Source organism: Mesoplodon densirostris, chromosome 5, assembly GCF_025265405.1.
Source record: "Mesoplodon densirostris isolate mMesDen1 chromosome 5, mMesDen1 primary haplotype, whole genome shotgun sequence".
Taxonomy (NCBI): Eukaryota; Metazoa; Chordata; class Mammalia; order Artiodactyla; family Ziphiidae; genus Mesoplodon; species Mesoplodon densirostris.
In genome coordinates, this window is record NC_082665.1 from 15,916,789 (window position 1) to 15,937,256 (window position 20,468).

Genomic DNA, 20,468 nt, shown 5'->3' on the forward strand with positions numbered 1-20,468 from the left:
GTGAAGTCTCTCCCCCAGAAACGATCAATGCATAAGGCCAAAATTAAGCCTCCACTCAGGATGCAATATCACCCCCAGATGAGACTCACAATTATTGGATCAGAAGACCCTGATCTGGATGCAGACAGCTCTGGGCAGCTGCTCGAAGCTTGATTACAATGGCCTGGTTAGAAGTTGAATGTAACATGGTAGAATTGACTCCACAGATAAATTTTTTAAAACTGAGGACTGAAAGAGATACTACCCCTTACAAAACCCTACAGCTCTAGCCAAAGACTAAAATTAAATCAGAAGCAAGGCTAAAATCTGTGCTTCTTTGAACACCTGACTGCTGGGAACTTTCTTTTCAGGCATGATAATCAACTAATGAAAGACTCTCTCATACAAATGCCAGAGTCATACTGTTTATTGATCAAAAGACCAAAATTAGTAGACTCATTATGAGAGATGAAAAAATGGAAATGGAATGTACAACTCTAGTCAATCAGAAGCAATTTCAGAGAATTTTATTGAACTGTCATTTTATTACCAACATTTAACATTTCTAGCTTTGCTACATTTGGATAAGCACATTAGGAAGAAAATGTAAATTAAATACTATGAAAGTTCACTTTTAATGAAACATGATCTTAACAGATATGGATATATTAATTTAGTGGTTTCATTGCATTGTTAGAAAATTATATTATGAAAGATACAAAAAAATCAATAGCCGTTATTATTTCTGTTTATTTTACAATCAGTATGCCATCTTTGCCATTACGGCTTTGAAATTTCATTCTGCCCAACAAGTTTCAAAGAATAGTTTATTACATGCCTTAATAAAACAGTTAAAATATTTACAGATTCAAAATAGATGTTTCATAACTGAAAAAAGTTCACCTGAGAATTCATTATAACATTGCCATTTTTTGATTTTTTTTCCAAGTTGTTAATGTGGCTGAGTGTCCACATGCAACCTGTATCGTCTACTGCACCAAATATATTTGATTCCTTATTTTAAATTAGTTAAGCATTAAGCTATAGTAAATTATGTTATAAAATGTACAGATGGAGAACTTAAATTTATATCCATATTTGTTTTCAATATAACAACTTAACGACAAAATATTTGCTATAGCTGCAGGATTCAAATAATGAAAAAAAATTTAAGGTATGGTTATTTTATCAAGTTAGACCTAACAGCTTTTTAAAAATCATCAAGCAGTGAGAAGGCTAACTCATAAAATAAGGAACAATGATCATGTAAATATGCAATATACAAACTGAAAAACACTTTGCCAAAATTCTGCATGAAGGAAAAGATATACACTGTATACACATAATCCTGTCATTTGTCTTCGGCAGCCTCAAAAAAAAAAAGAACTTAAAACAAATTTTCTTAGAAAAAACTTCTTTAGAAGTTAATGTTAAAATAGGCATAAATGCGTAACGCTATGCAATATATAAAAACTTCCCCACTTTATGGCCAAAAGACAAAGATAAAAAATTTTTTATCTATCTGTCCCTCTGGATTACAACTTGAAAATGATATAGGTATGAGGTAGTGTAGTTACTTGTATTACATGCTGGCTATTAAAAGTAATGCTATATTTTATGAAACATTACACTTGGCCAATAATCAGAATATCATTAAAATAAACCCTTAATGCTAAACTGTTTTAATGTAGAGAGAAATTTAAACCAAGTGCCCTAAAAATCGTATTTAAACTCTGGAGACAACTAGGTTTATAAAATAGAAAGTAATCTTTCAAAGCAGTTATTTACAGTAGCAATTAAAGCAAAAGATTGACATTTGCACATACACAAACTGATGTGACAAACAGTTGAGTGTACACTGAGGTAGGAAATCAAGGAGTCCATTGGCTTGTATAAGATTTTGCATTTTGTAAACCAGAAAAGGTTTTATATTATTTTAATATTTTGAAGTTAAAATTTAAAATTACAAGTATCAAAGAAATAGCTACATGGGGGTATATATATATACACACAAACACGTACACATTATCATTCTTTTGTAGTACGGGATGCATTACCATTGGATTATCATTCTCCCTGACAAATTCTTGAGTGTACTTATAAAAGCCTCTAGAAAATAAACAAGGCCCAACCAGTTTTCTCTTACAACAACTAAGCTGATAACAGAGATAACATACAAACCACTGAAGATACTAGCAGTATCTTCCCAGCGCCACCCGCCCCCATGAAAAAGGGTAACATTTGACAAATTGCTCTGAAATATGAAGTCTGGTCCCCACATCCCCTCACAGCAGAGGCCTACTGGCTTGCGACTCATTCCTACACGGCAGGTGACGGTCTCCCACATCAGCTACACAAGCCCTTCACTAGCCTCAGGATGCAATCTACAAAAGTCTCCTCTCAGGTGTCTCACGTTGGTGAAATGAAGTACTTTCTAATCCAAACACTAAAAATCACTCTCTGTACCCTTTCAAACTGGATTCTGCAAATGTTTCTGTGAATGTGAATATGAAATTTTGTTTTCGTCATTGAGAGGTTCATAGCTTTCGTGTGACTCCCAAACAAGCCTATAACAACAGCAGAATGGCTAAGAACCATGGTAAAATGTTATGGGGTAGGGGCTCAGATGATCAAAACACTATTGTAAAACAGGATTGAATAAACACAAAGACTGATTTTAAAATGCCCAAGTCCAAAATGATTTGTGTGCCCTTATATACTAGATTTGGGGAAGAGAACAAGATTAAATCTGGCTTCCAAATTCAAACCCACAATGGAACAAGATCAAGTTTCATCCTATTTCACAAACCTGCATGGTTGCTGTAGATACATTTTTTTCTATCATAATGCTTTTTACAAAGAAATCATAGGACTTCAAAAAATAGGATGGAAAATGAACTGCCACTCCTGATCAATGTAGGCAATCTTCTTACCCCACGATATCTGGTTTCCTTGCATGGGTGACTTATGGTGGGAAGGCCGACAGCCTTGTATCTGGGGAGCTCTCCACGATTCTAGGGAGGCTAAGACAATGCTACCAACACATGAGCTCATGCCACTGTATCCTGAGTCTTATTTCTTCTTCCAAAGTGACAAGAATGTCAGGAAACAGAAAGATCATGATGGACTCAGATGTGGAAGAGACTGAAAAGAGAAAAGAGGGAAATGACACTTATCTACTGCTGACGCAGCCAGAACTCCTTGAGAGCCGACACTGAGGAGCAGCAGAAGCCTCTGCCTTAGCCCACCGACTGCCCGTTTCCTAACCATTCCCAGCGTAGCTCAGGACTCACAGTGCAGGCCAACCAATCTCCGGTTTTAACAGGAGCTGAAGAGCAAAGTGCCGGGATTCAGGCAAGACGATTACGTCATGTGTTCACGCCGCAGTTCTACACCAATGTTTCCAAGGAGCTGACACCCTACTTCTCAGTAGCACTGAACCCTATCAGCGTTACTTGGGGAGAAATTTTCTTTTAAACCAGTATGTTGTAAGAAGGTCAGATTATTAAACTTTGGCAGGCTACTTCTTGATAGTAAGAACTATCTGCCGATGTTTCAAGGTGTTTAAATGTTGTTTGATACGCTACAGTTTTCATTTTCTTATTTATTTTTAATACTGGGAAGAGTCATTACTAATAGTTATTACTCTTTAAAACATGTGAGTTCTCAAAGCCTTACTACATTTCCACATATGATTTTTCGGTATCCAGGAGGCAAGTCATTTCTGCATCTCCTGTGGAAATCAAGGAAAAGTCAAGGGTTGACTTCAGAGGAATTCCCTTAACAGCAAACTACAAGGGGAGAAAAACGATATTGTTAAGAGACAGATGGCTACGGCTATGCCAGGCTTCCAAGACAATGTCAAAACTTCAGTAGAAAATGAGACGGTCTGAAGGAAGTGGAAGCAAGTTTACTCATCAGTAGTACATTTGTCGGTCATCTGCTGACAGAAATCCGAGATGCCACCACTCTGGCGACACTGCTCCCCGGGCCCAGCCTGCTCCGAGGGGGCGCTGGCAGCTGCCCGGGACTCCGGGCCCCAGGCACCACCCGCCTCACCACCCTTGGCACTGGGATAGCGAGGGCTCTGCTCCCCAGCAGGCGGCCCAGCTGCAGGCCCTTCAGGCAAACTCAAAAGCGATGGTAACGTGAGCTCACCATCGGGAGTACTCTTTCCTTTGTCAGAAATTAAAAAGGAAAGTGGGCAATCGGAGGCCGAGTACTTGGCGAGTATCTGTATTTGTTCTTGACTTAGAGCTGCTTCTTTGCAGACTTGCTGGCAAAGTCCAGTTAGGTTCTGCTTTGTCTCGCCCAGAGTGGACAAAATGTGATCCCTTTCCTTCAACAAGCTCTCCTTTTCGTTTTGCTGTGAGGGTGAGAAAGAGAATACAGTGAATTGTGTTTATGAGCTCAATCAACATTCCTAAGGTGAGCAAACATTGATATCCACAGTGTCTTCTCATTATATAAGATCATGGGGAATTTTTCCTGTCAATTCAATTCAAAAATATATTTAATATCTCAGGTCCATAAGCCCCCATCCAAAACTCTTAGGCCTACATGTATCTTGGGATTCAGAATTTTTCAGATTTTAGAAAGAAAATACAGATGCACACACAATTCCTCTAGCAGGGTCTGAGGTAGCACCCCACTATCAAATGTCTTCACATTTCTAAATAAAACACATGAAAGTATCCATGCACAAAGTAGATTAAATATAGACTCTACATACCCTGTCAGCTTGTGTCAGTTTTTGGGCCAAGATAGTTTGTGACAAACTTACATGATTTTCAGAGCTTTTTGGATTTGTGGATTGCAAGTAAATGACTGTGAACTTTTTGGATGGAATGCAACCAAAAAAAGTACAAGCACAGTGATCATAACTCCTGCGAGATTCTAATAATGACAGACATTAGTTGGACATTTACTTTGTGCCAGATATTGTGCTGAATGTTCTGAAATACGTAACCTCAGCTACGTAATCCTCACAATGACTCTGTTGATTTCAGTAATATCAAACCCATTTTATAGATGGGATTCAGAGTTTAATATGCCCAGAGTCAGAAAGCTAGTGGGTGAGTTACTAAAGTGTGAAGAAAGGAGAAGGGGAGGGGACTTGTGTTTGTTAATTATTATTACTACTGGTGTTGTTATTATTTTCATTTAAATGTTTATCCCTACAGGAAAGTCAACCATGGAATTTTGTCCAAGTTTTCCTGGTTCCAGTCTTTCTGTCCGCCATCACTAGTTGCTGCTGACGGTGTGTTTTTTTTCTATCAATGCCCCACCTCATCCTTCCTACTCTACCACTGCATTGCTCCTAATCTAGTATGAGCTAGAAAACCAAATAATCAAGCTGTTTATAAGGTAAGAGTAAATAAATATTGATAGAGGGTCAAAGATTTCTCTTGTGAAATTTATGACAACTCTCTTGGCCTTCTGCTCACTGGCAGCTTCAAGAGAGCTGAGCTGTTAAATGTTGCCAGTTAACATTTAGACAGGTTATTTCATAGTAATCATCTACAATGGTCAACCTTTAAATAGATGCTTTTCTGGGACAAAAATAGCTAAAAGGTTAAAAAGAAATCTGCTTTGCACAAAAGTACTGTTGTGGTTTTATGTAAAAGTTTTTCTAAAAAACTGTGTGTGACTCCAACTATTGGTAGTTAGTTTTTAAATATTTCAAGGCCATCTAATAATTTGAGAAAATCTGCAATGAATACAAAACACTAAATTTTTATATTGCAAGGTATTCTCCAATTTGTTGTGGTTTGAAAACATAGGTATATGCCAAGAAAAGAATATATTTATAAAATAAATAAAAGCAAGATCAATGTTCAGGAAGTACATTTTTTCTTACAGTAGGTTTGTCAGTTGTAGCCTTCTGATAAAAATGAGTCTGCTGGTGCCTAAAGAGAGAACAGTGCCTACCACATGGCCAGAGAAAGAACACATTTAAAGCAATCAGCACCCCCTTCTCCTTATGGCCCTTCAGAAGCCAATCCAAATGAGTATGGAAACAAAACTTTCAGAAGAAAATGAGAAACCTTTTTCCTTAGTCATAACAATATCAGCCATTGACTCCTCTATCAAAGTTAAGATAAATCTCTGTTCTAAACAGCAACAGACAAAATTTCAACTGTTGGCTGGTTTTTTAAATTAAATATGGTTAAGGAAAATAATGAATATTTGACCTTCCTCCCAGAAATTAGAACTACTGCTTGACCTACAGATACTATGAAGATGACAAATATTTTATAACTTCCATATCTTTTGATAAATATCAATACAACCTTAAATATTCTCACTATTACCTCACTAAATAAAGGCTGACAGGACTATAAGTACGTCCCATACAAGATGGCTTGCTTCTTTACAACAATTAAAACCAATAGGTACAACCCAGAAACTCTACCATGATTATTTCTAGAAATTAAATGTTCCCTTTCTGTTCCTCCATACTTTGAGCTAACTCCTACATGGGTAAGTTTCCAGGCAATTAGCTGATTTTTCCATTTCACTCTCATTTTAAAACACAAATTTACTTCAATAGCGCTCAGTTTAACTAAAGCAATTCAACTTAAGAACTTCATGATATCATTATTAAAGATACCTCCCAAACATACTACCAGTGTCCTGCTACCTATTTCTTCAATATACTTTAATTTTCTTATAATGCAACTCTATAAATCATAAGTGTGAAGTGCTATGGCTTTAATCACAGATCTATTTTTGAAAAATGAATCCTGGTAGTATTCTGCATTTTATGGGAAGAAAACAAATTTACATCCAAATCCACATTTTCAACAGCTGGTGTACAATATTCATTCAATATAAGAAGTAAAAAAAAAAAATCAAAATATAACTCACCCAGTAAAGATAAGGAGTGGAAGAATTTGGCACCAAAAGAGCCAGGTGACAGTGACAATTTACTTTAGATTAAAGGGTACTCACTGCTAGAAAATGGTGACTAATAGTCCCTTATGATGCAAAACCTCTGAATAGACAGTTCATAGATATATAAAAATGAGCCTTAAAAATATGAATACAAGTGCTCAGTTTCACTCATGAGAGAAAAATAAAAGCTACCATGAGATATCAATTCTCACAATCAGATTGGGAAAAAAACAAAAGCTGACAATAAACTCTCCGCTGAGGCTGTGGGCAGGCAGACACACATATTACTGCTGGTGGGAAAGCAAAATGCCATAACCGCTACTGAAGGGAATTCAATAATATCTAACAAAATTGCATATGATATTGATCCAACAATCCTACTTCTAGGAATCTATCCTGAAGACACATCTTCTCAAACATTAGAGAAAACAATGTTCAAAGTTCTTAACTATGGCATCCCAAATGTCCACTAATAAGAAACTGGTTTGGATTAACTGTGTGTGCTACAGACAGCCACAACTGAGTACTATGGAGCTTTAAAGCAGAATGACAACCACTGTGAACTAAGAAAAATATTTCCTGGAAATCACTTCTTGAGCAAAAACAGTAGAATACAGAATGGTATATATAGAATACTTCTCTGTAGCAGAAAGGGTAATAAAAAATACATACAAAACATGAACCCGTTTTTAGAAAAGAAACACAAGGGAAAAAATCTAGAGATTAATGGTAATAGTTGCCTACAGGAAATAGCTATGAATAGGGTATAGGGAGAAAATGGGATCAAGACTTTGGAGTAGTTTTTTAAAACATAGTTTTAACTTTTAAACCATACAGATGTTTTACATATTCAAAAATTAAACTTAAAAAATGTGAAGAGTAAATCCTAGAAACAGATAGAAACAAATTAAGTTAATTGTATATCAAATTGCTAACATAAAGAACTACTTAGAATAATTTCAAATTTTAAACTTCAGTAATACGGTATATATTTAAGGGCAAAGAAAAAGCAAAGAAATTTTAAATTTTACTCAATCTCTTTATTATTGATAGTAATATTGACATTATAATTTTATGACATATTTTATATGTATGTATTTATCAAATAGTCAATATATTAATATAATTGGAAGCCAAGATTTTCCCTATAATGAAAAGAGATAAAATATAAATACAGAGGGCTTCCCTGGTGGCGCAGTGGTTCAGAGTCTGCCTGCCGATGCAGGGGACACGGGTTCGTGCCCCGGTCCGGGAAGATCCCACATGCCGTGGAGTGGCTGGGCCCGTGAGCCATGGCCACTGAGCCTGCACGTCCGGAGCCTGTGCTCCGCAACGGGAGAGGCCACAACAGTGAGAGGCCCACATACCGCAAAAAAAATATTAAAAAAAATAAATAAATAAATACAGGGACTGCCCGGGTGGTGCAGTGGTTAAGAATCCGCCTGCCAATGCAGGGGACACGGGTTCGAGCCCTGGTCTGTGAAGATCCCACATGGCGCGGAGCAACTAAGCCCATGTGCCACAACTACTGAGCCAGTGCTCTAGAGCCTGCGAGCCACAACTACTGAGCCCGCGTGCCACAACTACCGAAGCCCGCATGCCTAGAGCCCGTGCTCCACAACAAGAGAAGTCACTGAAATGAGAAGCCTGCGCACTGCAACTAGAGAAAGACCGCGTGCATTAATGAAGACCCAATGCAGCCAAAAATAAATAAATAAATAGGGCTTCCCTGGTGGCGCAGTGGTTGAGAATCTGCCTGCTAATGCAGGGGACACGGGTTCGAGCCCTGGTCTGGGAGGATCCCACATGCCGTGGAGCAACTAGGCCTGTGAGCCACAACTACTGAGCCTGCGCGTCTGGAGCCTGTGCTTCGCAACGAGAGGCTGCAATAGTGAGAGGCCCACGCACTGCGATGAAGAGTGGCCCCCGCTTGCCACAACTAGAGAAAGCCCTCGCACAGAAACGAAGACCCAACACAGCAAAAATAAATAAATAAATTTAAAAATAAATAAATAAATTTATTTTTAAAAAAATATATATATAATCAAAGCAAAAAGACAAAAGTTCTAAACTACTAAATTTTGACTAGAAATATCTGCATGAACTCATAATTTCTAACATTTTTTATTTATTGAAGGATAATATACATCTTGAATGCACTCATGATTTTACACACACACACACACACACACACACACACACACACACACACTTCCCAGAAGAAGCAACACTCCAGCAGCAAGCATGCTTTCTACAGTCTAATACCTGCTATAAGAAACCAGGGATTTTTAGAGAAAGGGGTGATTCCCAAATCTTTGAACAAGAGAGGTACAAGGTGAGCCTATGACATGCTGTTCTAAATGGCACAGAAGCACTAATGGGGTCATGCCAAAAGCACACAGCACCTGGCAGAGGAGGCTGGCTCTCCCCAGGCAAGTCTGAAAAAATGTCAACATCAAGAAGACCGATGACTACTATGGGTTCTAAGAAATTAAATTAGAAAAAAATTAATCCATGAGTCCACAGTGATACTAAAGAGCTGTGGTAGGAGGGAGGGAAACAGGAGGGAAGGTAAGTTCTTTTTATAGAGGAATACCAATAAATGTAAGTGCAATTACAGAATTAGAGAAATCATGATTTTGCAACACCCATTGTAAAGGCCATCAAAGTATGCTTAAAACCAAAGGGCATAGGAGTGCTGGGGAAGTGGATATTTGTAAAGTGCCTAATAAACACTCCACAGATTACTAAACAATTACAAAGGCAAAAAAAAAAATTGGAAATGATCTGGCAATTCCCATGCACTCAGGTGGGACACCCTGACATTGTGCCTCCCCAGCTGACGCAGTATGAAGGACACAAGGACGAACGTTTAATCTCAACCTAAAAACTCACACTTTCACAGTTTACGTGAAATACAAGGAGTGAAGGAAGGTGTTAAATAAAACCAAGGGGAAACAATCAGACAAACTTTAAGAGTAGACATTTTATGAGAACACTGGCCTAGACTCTTCAAAGAGTTACTGTCATTAAAAAAATAAAGGAGGGGGCGAGAAGGAGTTATTTGTTCTAGATGAAGAGACTAAAAAGACAGAACCAAATGCATCATGTGAGGATAGGATCTTAGTTTGAAAAGGAAAAAATAGCATATAGATGAAATATGTTTTGGGAACAATTAGGGTAATCTGAATAGGAACTATATATATTGTTTAAGATTTATTAATTTTCTCAGGTGTGACAAAGATATTGGTAAATATATGTGATAAAGATATATAAAAATGTCTATTTCTAGAAGGTTCATGTTTAAGTGTTTACGGGTGAAATGTCATAATGTGGTAGGTTTCAAATGATTCAGAAAATAAAAGTAGAGCAATAGAGACAGAAAGACACTGAGACCAAGATCACCCAACTGCAGTTAGAAAGAGTCCAAAACTGACTAAGAGGGACAGAGAGAGAGATAAAGACCCATAGACCAACCAAGCAGAGCAGGGGGACACACACCTGGCCAGAGAGACAGAGACTAAGACCCACAGAAACAAGGAGACAGCAAAGGCGGCAAAATGTCAATAACTGTTGAATCTACCCAGGGAGTATACGGTTGCTTATTGTACCATTCATTTAACTTTTCTGAAAGCTTGAAAGTTTTAGAATGGGGAGGAGGAAAATGAATCTCAAGAAAAAAATGAAAACACATAAACCTGGCTCCCTAGGACACTACAAGCATTTTACTGACAAGGACTATGTCTCATTGATCTTTGATTTCCTGGTACCCAGTACATTTAATATGGAGTGACCAGCAGATGCTTATAGAAAAGACAACTACTACTATTTCTTGAGCCCTGAACACATGCTGGGCAGTACAAAGAGCTTTCCATCCTTGAAGGTATCAGATCCTCGCATCACACCTGAGGGAGGTACTATTCTTATCTCCATGTTATCAATGAGGGAATTGGGTATTGGAGGTGAAATTATTTCTCCAGGCCACAAAGCTACCAGTGGCCAGGCAGAGTTTCCAGCTGTTTGACTCCAAAGCCTCCAACTGACTTTTGTGTGCTAGTGCAGTAGGTTCTCAAAATTTAATGTGCATATAATAAAGATTTACCCAGGAAACTTTTATAAAATGCATGTTCCTGGGCCCCTCCCACAGGTCTGGGATGGGGCTAAGGCAGGTGCATTTTGAGGGGGCACCCCCGGGTAACTCTGATGCCAATGGTAAAACCACATTTCAAGACAGGCTGCTAAAGGGCCTTACAGAGTGGCAGAGGGCTGGTTCCAGAAACCCATGGGAGGGTTTGGAGACGACAGTGCACACGTGACTAGAGCAGCCAGTAAAATGTGACTACAAAAGTTTTTTTTTTCTGCGGTATGCAGGCTTCTCACTCTCCCGTTGCGGAGCACAGGCTCCAGACGCGCAGGCTCAGGGGCCATGGCTCACGGGCCCAGCCACTCCGCGGCATGTGGGATCCTCCCGGACCAGGGCACGAACCCATGTCCCCTGTGTCGGCAGGCGGACTCTCGACCACTGCGCCACCAGGGAAGCCCGAAAAGGTTTATTTTTAATAAAATACAATCTTCACAACAAAATTCAAAACACTAAAGACAGATGAGGTCATTTTACTCCTACACCGTCATAATGGACAAGGGAAATGAAACAAAATGGTGTGTGAACACCTCAACCCTGAGTTCCAGAGCTTTGTGAATATTGTGATTTCTGATCACTTATAAGTTGATATCAATCAACATTTAATATCTTCTAAGAGAAATTACATTTTGGTAATTTAATTTTTTTTCTTTAAAGAGCAAGTTTCATTTCAAGGTTACCTTTGTTTCAGACCAAAATGGTATCAGAGACACATTTTCTAACTTCTGAATTAATCTTACAGAAAAGCATAAACATGGACCTTGTCAAGAATCCTATAGAGACAAGAGCCTTGTAAGTCAAACACATAACAGAAGTTGAATGATTTCTGAACTTTGTTCAAGAGCTTATATTTATTGGTAAAAAGAAAAGTTATGTTTTTGGTTTATAGATTATGCATATTAAATTCTTAGAGTCAAAGCAATACTGAATTAATGCCTAACCTCTAACATGTTATCAAATTTAAAATACACATTAAAAGTCAATGTCATCGATTTATCAACCAAATAAATACACACCTTTCCTTTTCTTCAAAGGTTTTGTTTTTGACTCTGACAGAACTTCTTGTTGAGAAATACAACTCATTAATTTATTGAATTCGAACTAACATCTCCCTTTGGCTTTCCCAGCACATAAAGACTATAAAAGCACCCTTTACACATGACAACTATCCTACTGACCCACCCTAAAGACATTTTCGAATCCCTATCCTTACTGTAATCAAGTACTTTTTTTCATGTGCTGATCCATCCACAGTCTATTAGGCTATTACTTTTAGGACCAACTACAAAAAGTTCACAGTCAATAGCCAAAGACCAAAGCTTACAAAAATAGGGGACCCTTCACTTGAATATTAATACCAAATGGGCATACTGTGAATTTATTAATATTTAATTCAATCAATCATTGGCTATATTAAAATGGATGTTTCATTATGAAACATGTAATTTCCCTTAAATAGGTCTGCTAATTCCACCCAGACCATGAAGACTGGAAAACACTGCTTGTCTACTGCTTCCAAAAAGTGACATCCCGATTAAAAAAAAAAAAAAAAAAAAATCTGTCCCACTCTACCACATTCTTAACTCTCCATACTACTAATCAGGAATGTGTGATGGAAGCGTGGGGGTAACCTCTCTCTCTACAAAAGACAACAAGGTCCATAGTATCACCAAAAAACCAGGGTCTAAGTTCTAAGTAAACTTCTTAATGTAATAAGTATCTTAAGCATCAAACTCTTTTACTTCTGGAAAAGGGCCAGCCAGCTTGTAATTCTAATTAGCTAATAAGTAGCATATGTTCTGCTTATTTTCATCTGAGACAAACATCTGTGGCAGGACAGAAATTTATAGCATGTCTCTTATAATTTGCAACTGGAGTTTGCCTGTATAAATCACTAGAACCGAGAGCTGTATGAAGGACGGAGCAGAATTCAAGGAAGCTGAAACACAAATTAAATCATTCTGATTAAAAAAAAAAAATTTACTGTGTCTCCCCTGGAGATTCTAGAAGAGGAAAGAGACCGAGTTCAGCCTGGCGCACATCTGGGTAATGAGACCCCTGTCGGGCTGTCTGCTCTACCTGCCCAGATGTGAGCTCCTGGCAGCCACGTTTTCTGTTTCTGTTGTTTGTCCCTGCTCTCTAGTCACAGAAGAAGACACCCGAACCCGAAACAGGCCAACAGGCTAACTCCTTGGGAATTTAGAACTGACTAGAACTGTAGGCTCTGCCTGGACTGGTCTCTGGAGGAGAGGGAAACTATTCCTGAGCTGTGCTGTAGCCACTCTTCCCATACACACTTGGTGGCACACACAGCCAGAGAAGGTTCTCTGGGTTCCTGGCAGTTTTCTACTATCTTGTTCTACACTATTTAGGAGGCCTGGCTCCATTCTTTGGCTTCTAATTGAGACACATATAAATTCTTACAACAAATTCAGTAATTAATGTTTCAGATGGTTTCTGTTTCTTGCAACCAAAGAGTCCAAATTAATACAATAGGTAAATAGGGTACTGACCACTCTGGTTTCTTATTTCACAAGGACTGCAGGAAAATCAAATATTCCCTTTTCTTGGAAATTATCCAAGAGTTATTCCACTGACCATATGAAAGGAACCTTTCCATAATGAGAGAGGCACTATAAGGGTGAGGTCCAAACCCAGAATTTACAGTTTAGGCAGAGACATTAGGAAAGGAGCAATTAAGGGAGAGAAAACTGGAAATTGATAAATAATAGTATAGCAATAAGAAGAAGAAGAAAAAGGTAATATTTATTGAGTGCTTACTATGTCCAGGCACTCTTCCAAGTGCTTAGATGTATTAATTCATTTAATCTTCAAAAATACCCACTCTATGAAGTAAGAATTAGTATTATCCCATCATAAAGAGGAGAAACCTGAGGGACAGAGAAACTGAACGGCCTGCCCAGAGTTACAAAGTGCCACAGACAGGCACAGAATTCCACACTTTTAATCACTGTATCTCCCACTGCTCTCTGTTGAAGCAAAGGCAGAGGGAGCAGGAAGTCCAAAGAAAGTCGCAAGACCTCTTCATCCTAGATATCTGAAATTCAGTAAAAACATCAACTGTCCAGCAATCCAACGTCTGACTGCAATCAAAAAATATAAATAAGACCTATGAGTCATGAAATAGACTAGTTCTAAAGGGTAATAGTTACTCTCCAACATATTTGCATAGTACATGTCTAAAATAAAGTTACTGATGAAACAAACTCAATCGATACAAAGCGGTTTTTTGTTTTGTTTTCATTTTTGTTTGTTTTTAGGAGGAAGAAAACCATATAAATTCTACTGGCAGCTAAAAATCATCACTAGCTGAGGGGGAAGACAAAACTAAAAGAAGCAGGTAGAGTAGTACTAGTGCAAGTTTATTCAATGTTGATTTCAAATAGCACTATACAACCCAACAGTCTAGAAAGCATCTCTGTATTACAGTACAGAATAAAAACTAAAGCTAAAATGCTGTACTCTGTCTAAAGGCAGGTAAGTGTTTAATCCAAAGTTGGATAATAAGAAAGGACACTAGTGCTTGCAGGTATGGACGGATACACACCCTAAGAGCACTGGGTAAATGTTACTGAATTTGTCACTTTTCTTCTTTGGTCTTAACAACTCTAATCATTCAGCAATATCATATAGGTTTTTTAATATCTCTCATGCCTCTATGTGTAAAACATATGGTTTCCTTTTCATCTCCTTATACAGTTTGCTTCATCTTTTTATATAGTTAAACATCTTCATCTTTTTGCCTAAAGTATATCACAATACTATATAAATAACAAATTTTTATTTTTCCACTTTTCTGAAGGCATATAAAGGCAGTGTCTTTTTTCTAAATTGTTGCTGTTTACTTACTATTCATAGCTAGAAACATTCATGTTTAAAGATTTGCTACAATCGCAATTTTAAACTTTTACCAATAATTAACAAAGACCCAAAACCGAACATTCAATGAATGTTTTTACTACTTCTAGGCACTTTTTCCCTGATGTCTCTAACCTTATTTTTAGCTTTAGCTGGCCTGCACTATTAGTTATCTTTTTTCATACAATGTTTCCTTCTATCAACCACTAGAGTACAGAAAAACATGGGTGGAAATTAATCTACTTTTTGGGTTAATTTGTGTTTTGATGCTGGAAGAGAAAATAAGATTCAATAAAGTAAGCATTCTTCTCACTTAGGATCTCATTAGATCTTAAAATGTTCTGTTTATACCAGCATGTAAATTCTTTCCCTTAGATGAAAGATCCAAGTTGGCTGGTTTGTTTTGGTATCAACCAAAACAAGTTACTAGTTATTAAAACTAACAACTGGAACATCAGTTTTTATAGACACCAAACACAGCACAAAGAGATTAAAGTGCTTTATTAATATCTTTAACCCTTACTCAACCACCAAGAATTAGGTAGATGGTAAAATTTATCCTTAATCTATAAATCATTTTTTTAAAAGCACACAGAAATAGTCCTCAACTTACATATGGTTGTATATCATGATAAATATGCAGAACACTTACTCAAGTAAAATAGTCTATGAAAACCCTCATTGTTTTTTATTTCCTAAGCTTTCTGAAAATGTCATATAATTTTCTTAAAATGATAATTGGTAAATTTTAAAATTAATGTATAATTGAGCATTATATCTGACTTAGGAATTGAAATAGCTATTTCCTGTCTGGAAAAAAAAAAAAAGAAAGAATGAATTGTTGGAATTAGAATAAGAAGAAACTTGCATACTTACCAGCTTCTCAATTTCTGACTCAAGATTCTGTATACAATCAAGTTTTCTCTTGCGACAGCGCTGTGCAGCAATTCTGTTTTTACTTCTTCTCCGAATATCATGGATGCAATCCAGTTGTTCTGGAGTCAACTTGTGCATTTTCAACAAGGATTGAAAATCATTTCGAGAGAGCGAAATTATTCGTTGTGCATTAAATGGTAGTTTTACCTAGAAGGTGAAATAAATGTTAGTAGTTGCTGTATTTTGTAGTTTCTACTTAAATCTAGGAAGAGAAAGAGATGCACCTATGTTTTCCAGGGAACTTCATTTAGACGTTAAAAAAAAAAAAAACCCCTATTTCCAATTTCTATACAATCCTTTATAATAAAGACTGATAATTTAATTGATATTCCGATTCTATTTTAGAGAGGGTTCAGAAGACAAATTGAGAAGCAGATTTTTTTCAGCAAATCAAACATTATCAACACAAATATTAATGTATTTAAGATGAAAAAACAGAATTTAAATTATTTTACTAGGGGGCATGTTAATACCCATAGATATCTTTAAGGCTCTTTCTAAAGTATTTTTAATGTATTTTTACCCAAACCAAAAAAAAATCTATTTTATTCTTTGATTTATATTACTGTGTAGCACTGATTTAATACTGGTATATTAACACTAGTAATTTCTAAAGCATTTCAGAAAATTTATTTTTCTGTCAGGAAAATGGCAGTTTCACATAACTCATTTCACTTGCCAATGTAGGAATGGTTAGAAAAACCCTATGAATATTTTAAAGTCATTTTCAACATACTTAAATTTGAAAAAAATAAGAAGATAATTTAAAAACATAACAAAACTGTGGGACAATTTAATTGTATTAATTATCAAAAACACAAATGAAACATTGGTCAGCTTCTTTGGTAACTTAGTCTTTCAAGCTGACAGAAATTATTTACATAAAATACTCTAAAATTTCTTAAATGTTTTATTTTTAACATTCTTTTCACAGTTCCAAACACTGGATTTATAAATATCATATAAAAATCTATAGATGTAACTCATGCATACATATTACTTCTTAAATTAAACCACCAATCACCTCCTTCCACAGCCAAGGGAAAAAAAAACCTCTTTCATTGTTTCAAACTATGTCATCCAACAGCTATCAAACCAAAGAACATGATAAAGAACTAACATGCCCTTATTATTACTGGAACTATAGTAATGTTTTACAAAAAAGCATCTATCAAATACAAACATTTGTATTTGATCAAGCTTAGTATGATTAATACCATACCATCTACATGTAATTCATGCTAAATCATTAAGACAGTCTTTAAATTAATAGATGAAATAACTAAGGGAAAATAAGAAAAAAAACTCATAGCTCTGAGAAAACAGTGTAAGGAAAACTCTGTGGGGGGTGTGATAAATTGGAAGACTGGGATTGACACATACACACTACTATATAAAAAATAGATAACTAATAAGGACCTATTGTATAGCACAGGGAACTCTACTCAATACTCTGTAATGACCTATATGGGAAAAGAATATAAAAAAGAGTGGATATATGTATATGTATAACTGATTCACTTTGTTGTACACCTGAAACTAACACAACATTGTAAATCTACTATACTACAATAAAAATTAATTTAAAAATTATTAACTAGTTATGTACTCAAATAAAAAAGAGGGGTGATCAAAAAAAAAAAAAAGGAAGAAAGAAAACTCTGGATCAGAAGCCACATTCTTACAACCAGCCACTGCTAATCATTGCCAAGTGACTAGTCCCAAGTCTAGACATCCATGTGGCAGTGAATAAGACTGAATATATGCTGTATTTAACCAGAAGTTATCACATAATGTTATAGAATCATTTTTCTTTTTCCTCTCGGGACCTGGCATTTGATTTAAACAGTTAAACAGCCAATGGGTGAATCCATAACCTGGTTAACAAAATAAATATACCTACTTGAAATAAATGAACAGAGAAGTCCTTCAAAGTTCATCACGCACTCCTGGTATTTATCACACGGTTGTATAATTAACTGTGTATGGGCTTCCTCCTCCCTCTCTGAGCCAGCTCACATCCCCAGTGATGCAACAGGAGCTGACACATTAATCCCAATTAACCGTGGTAAAACAATGACTTAACAACACACTCATTTTCCGCTCACCTCACATTCTTGTTCTCTGGCTGAACAGGGTTCACTGTCTCCTTCCGTATCCGTCTCGGAGTCGTCCCCCAAGCTAATCACACAAGCGTAGGGACAAGGTTCCTGCTGGGGCTCTGAAACATAGTCATCGTTTCCAATTTCCAAGTTGCTAGAACAGCCTTCGGTACTCAGAGTACTTATGAAAGGGCAATTGACAGAACTCAACGTTGTGAAAGTCCTCTGACCTGGTTCTGGGCTCTCACTAATCCTGATACCTAACCAGGGACACTCAGACCGTTTCTGGGAGTAGATCTGTTCTGAGCCATCTTTGGCCACAGCAGGGGATAACTGCACTTGGCAAGGAGAGTCCGTGCTGCAAATGTCACTCCAGAAGCCTTTTGCTAGGTGTTCTGCCACTTCTCGTTCCACGCTACTCAGATCACTTGAGGTGAGGCTACTATCTTCCCTGGGGCCAGAGTCAGATTTCAAATCTTGACTCTCACTGAAAGTTTTCTCTTCTCGAACATCTGAACCTGACAAAGGCTTTTCTGTTAACACTGTCGTGTTTTGCATACCAGCAAAATTCAAGTCACCATACTGGTCATACGTGTGTAAAAGAGACAGAGAATAGAGCCCATGGGGATCTGTAGAAGTGGGGGGAAAAGGAGTCGCTTCTGTTTTTCCTGATGGGCACTGAGAAGCAGGATCCTTCTTCTTGGCTTCTTCATGTTCCATCGCTAATTTTCCTTCTTCACATTTTAAAATCACCTGCAAATCTGCACAGTCCTGGATTCCTCCTAGACACTCATTTTCGGATGTCTCATTTGGCTGAACAGAAGAAGTGTGAATGTCTTTGACACTGGATTCCACAGTACGGACTCTGTCAGTTCCAAATGCTTTCTGGAATTTTCGGTATTTGGGGCATAAAGATGGCAGAGCCAGAGCAGCATCCTTTGCTAAGCACATGGATTCACATGTTTGACTGGCACTGTCTTGTAGAGGAGGAGATACTTTTGCACTGCCTTGATACCTACGGAGTTTACAGTGAGGAGTCTGAACATTTTTATTTTCCAAAAATTCCTCCACCTCATCAATTTCTAAATCCCTCTGGTCCAAAAGTGAAAATCTAAAATCTGGTTTCTGACAGGATGATGAGAAGCATTTTTTTCTTGGGCATTCTTGCTGGTCTGCAGTGGAGTCCAAAAACTTGTATTTGAGAAACTGAAAGCAGGATTCCTCAATATCAGGTACACCTAAAAATTCCACACACTTGTACACTTCATCCACATTGTCCTTACTTAGTATCAGTTTAGCAGTGTAGGCAAACTGAATTAAAGGTTCAAATCCTTTAACTGTCACCTGTTAATATACAAAATAAAAACAAATGCATCACATGAAAGCTGTCTATAAGTACAAGAGAAGTAGAGGGTGGCAAGATGAGTAACCTCTTTGCGATATTTACAAAACGGGTATTTTAATTTGGTAAGAAAAAATATTCTTCTAGGAACTATAAAGCTAAGGGAATCTAGAAAAGCATGCTTCTCACATCTTGTTCATTGGGACCACACTTTTCACTTTATAGACTCCACTCTTAAAGACCCATGGAGTATGATTTACTCATATGAGGTAAAGATATAAACACTACCACAATTTTCCACATTAGCTGAAAGAAATCATCTATGGAATAAAGCAACATGGATACAATTTGCAACACATAGTCAAGTGCCAGGTGTCTGTTGCCATCCCAGCCCCATATGGTCACTATATTCCAAACAACTATAAACTACAACTGCTATAAACTACAAAAGTGAAAATTTTAAGGATGGCAAACAATATATCCAAGGCACTTAAAGTAGTCCTGGTCCATGGTGAATGCACAGTAAATGGTAATTATTATCTTTATTTCATGCCAAAAATTTCTAATAAAACTTTTAAAGATTCAGATTCAAAAAATGATCTAAGTGAAGGTCTAAAACTCATGCCCAGTACTGTTTTAGCAAAGATCCATGGACTCTAGGTAATAAAACTTTTCAGCAGAAACTTGCACATTTACACTGAACCTGCCTCTGCAAAGTGAGGGGCAAATGAAACCTTCTGTAGTGCAGGGAAAGCCTCATTCTGGGCTCAAAATACAAAATTAATATTAAAACACTGAATTCCCATAAGAGTGATCAATATATAATTTTTTGTGATCTTCTTAAAATACTGCTAAACTGGGAGTACTTAATTAGCTTTTACATGGCTAAAATAAAAAGTAGCAACACCAAATACTGATGAAGATGTGGAGAAATTGGATCATTCATGTATTGCTGGTGGGAATGTAAAATGGTGCAGCCACTTTGAAAACCAGTTGGGTAGTTTTTTATAAAACTAAACATGCAACCACCCTATGTCCCAGCAACTGCACTCCTGTTCTTTTATGCCAGAAAAATGAAAACTCATGTTTGTACAAGTGCTCACAGCAACTTTATTTGTAACAGCCAAAACTGGAATCAGCCTGATTTCCTTCACTTGGTGTATAGCTAAATAAAAACTGGTATACCCACCCT

The 20,468-nt window shown here is 37.1% G+C and overlaps 1 protein-coding gene across 3 annotated transcripts in view; it reads right to left on the minus strand.

The window, feature by feature from the left end:
- Nucleotides 1-645: 645 nt before the first annotated feature.
- BACH1 (BTB domain and CNC homolog 1) overlaps nt 646-20,468 on the minus strand; it is a 46,866-nt gene continuing 27,043 nt past the window's right edge. For all 3 annotated transcript variants that reach the window (XM_060098565.1, XM_060098568.1, XM_060098566.1), the window contains exons 3-5: nt 17,941-19,278; nt 15,773-15,979; nt 646-4,345 (exon numbers count right to left, since the gene is read on the minus strand). In XM_060098565.1, the coding sequence (XP_059954548.1) occupies nt 3,890-4,345; nt 15,773-15,979; nt 17,941-19,278 (2,001 nt within the window). In that variant the 3' untranslated portion in view covers nt 646-3,889. The remainder of the gene's footprint in view (nt 4,346-15,772; nt 15,980-17,940; nt 19,279-20,468) is intronic.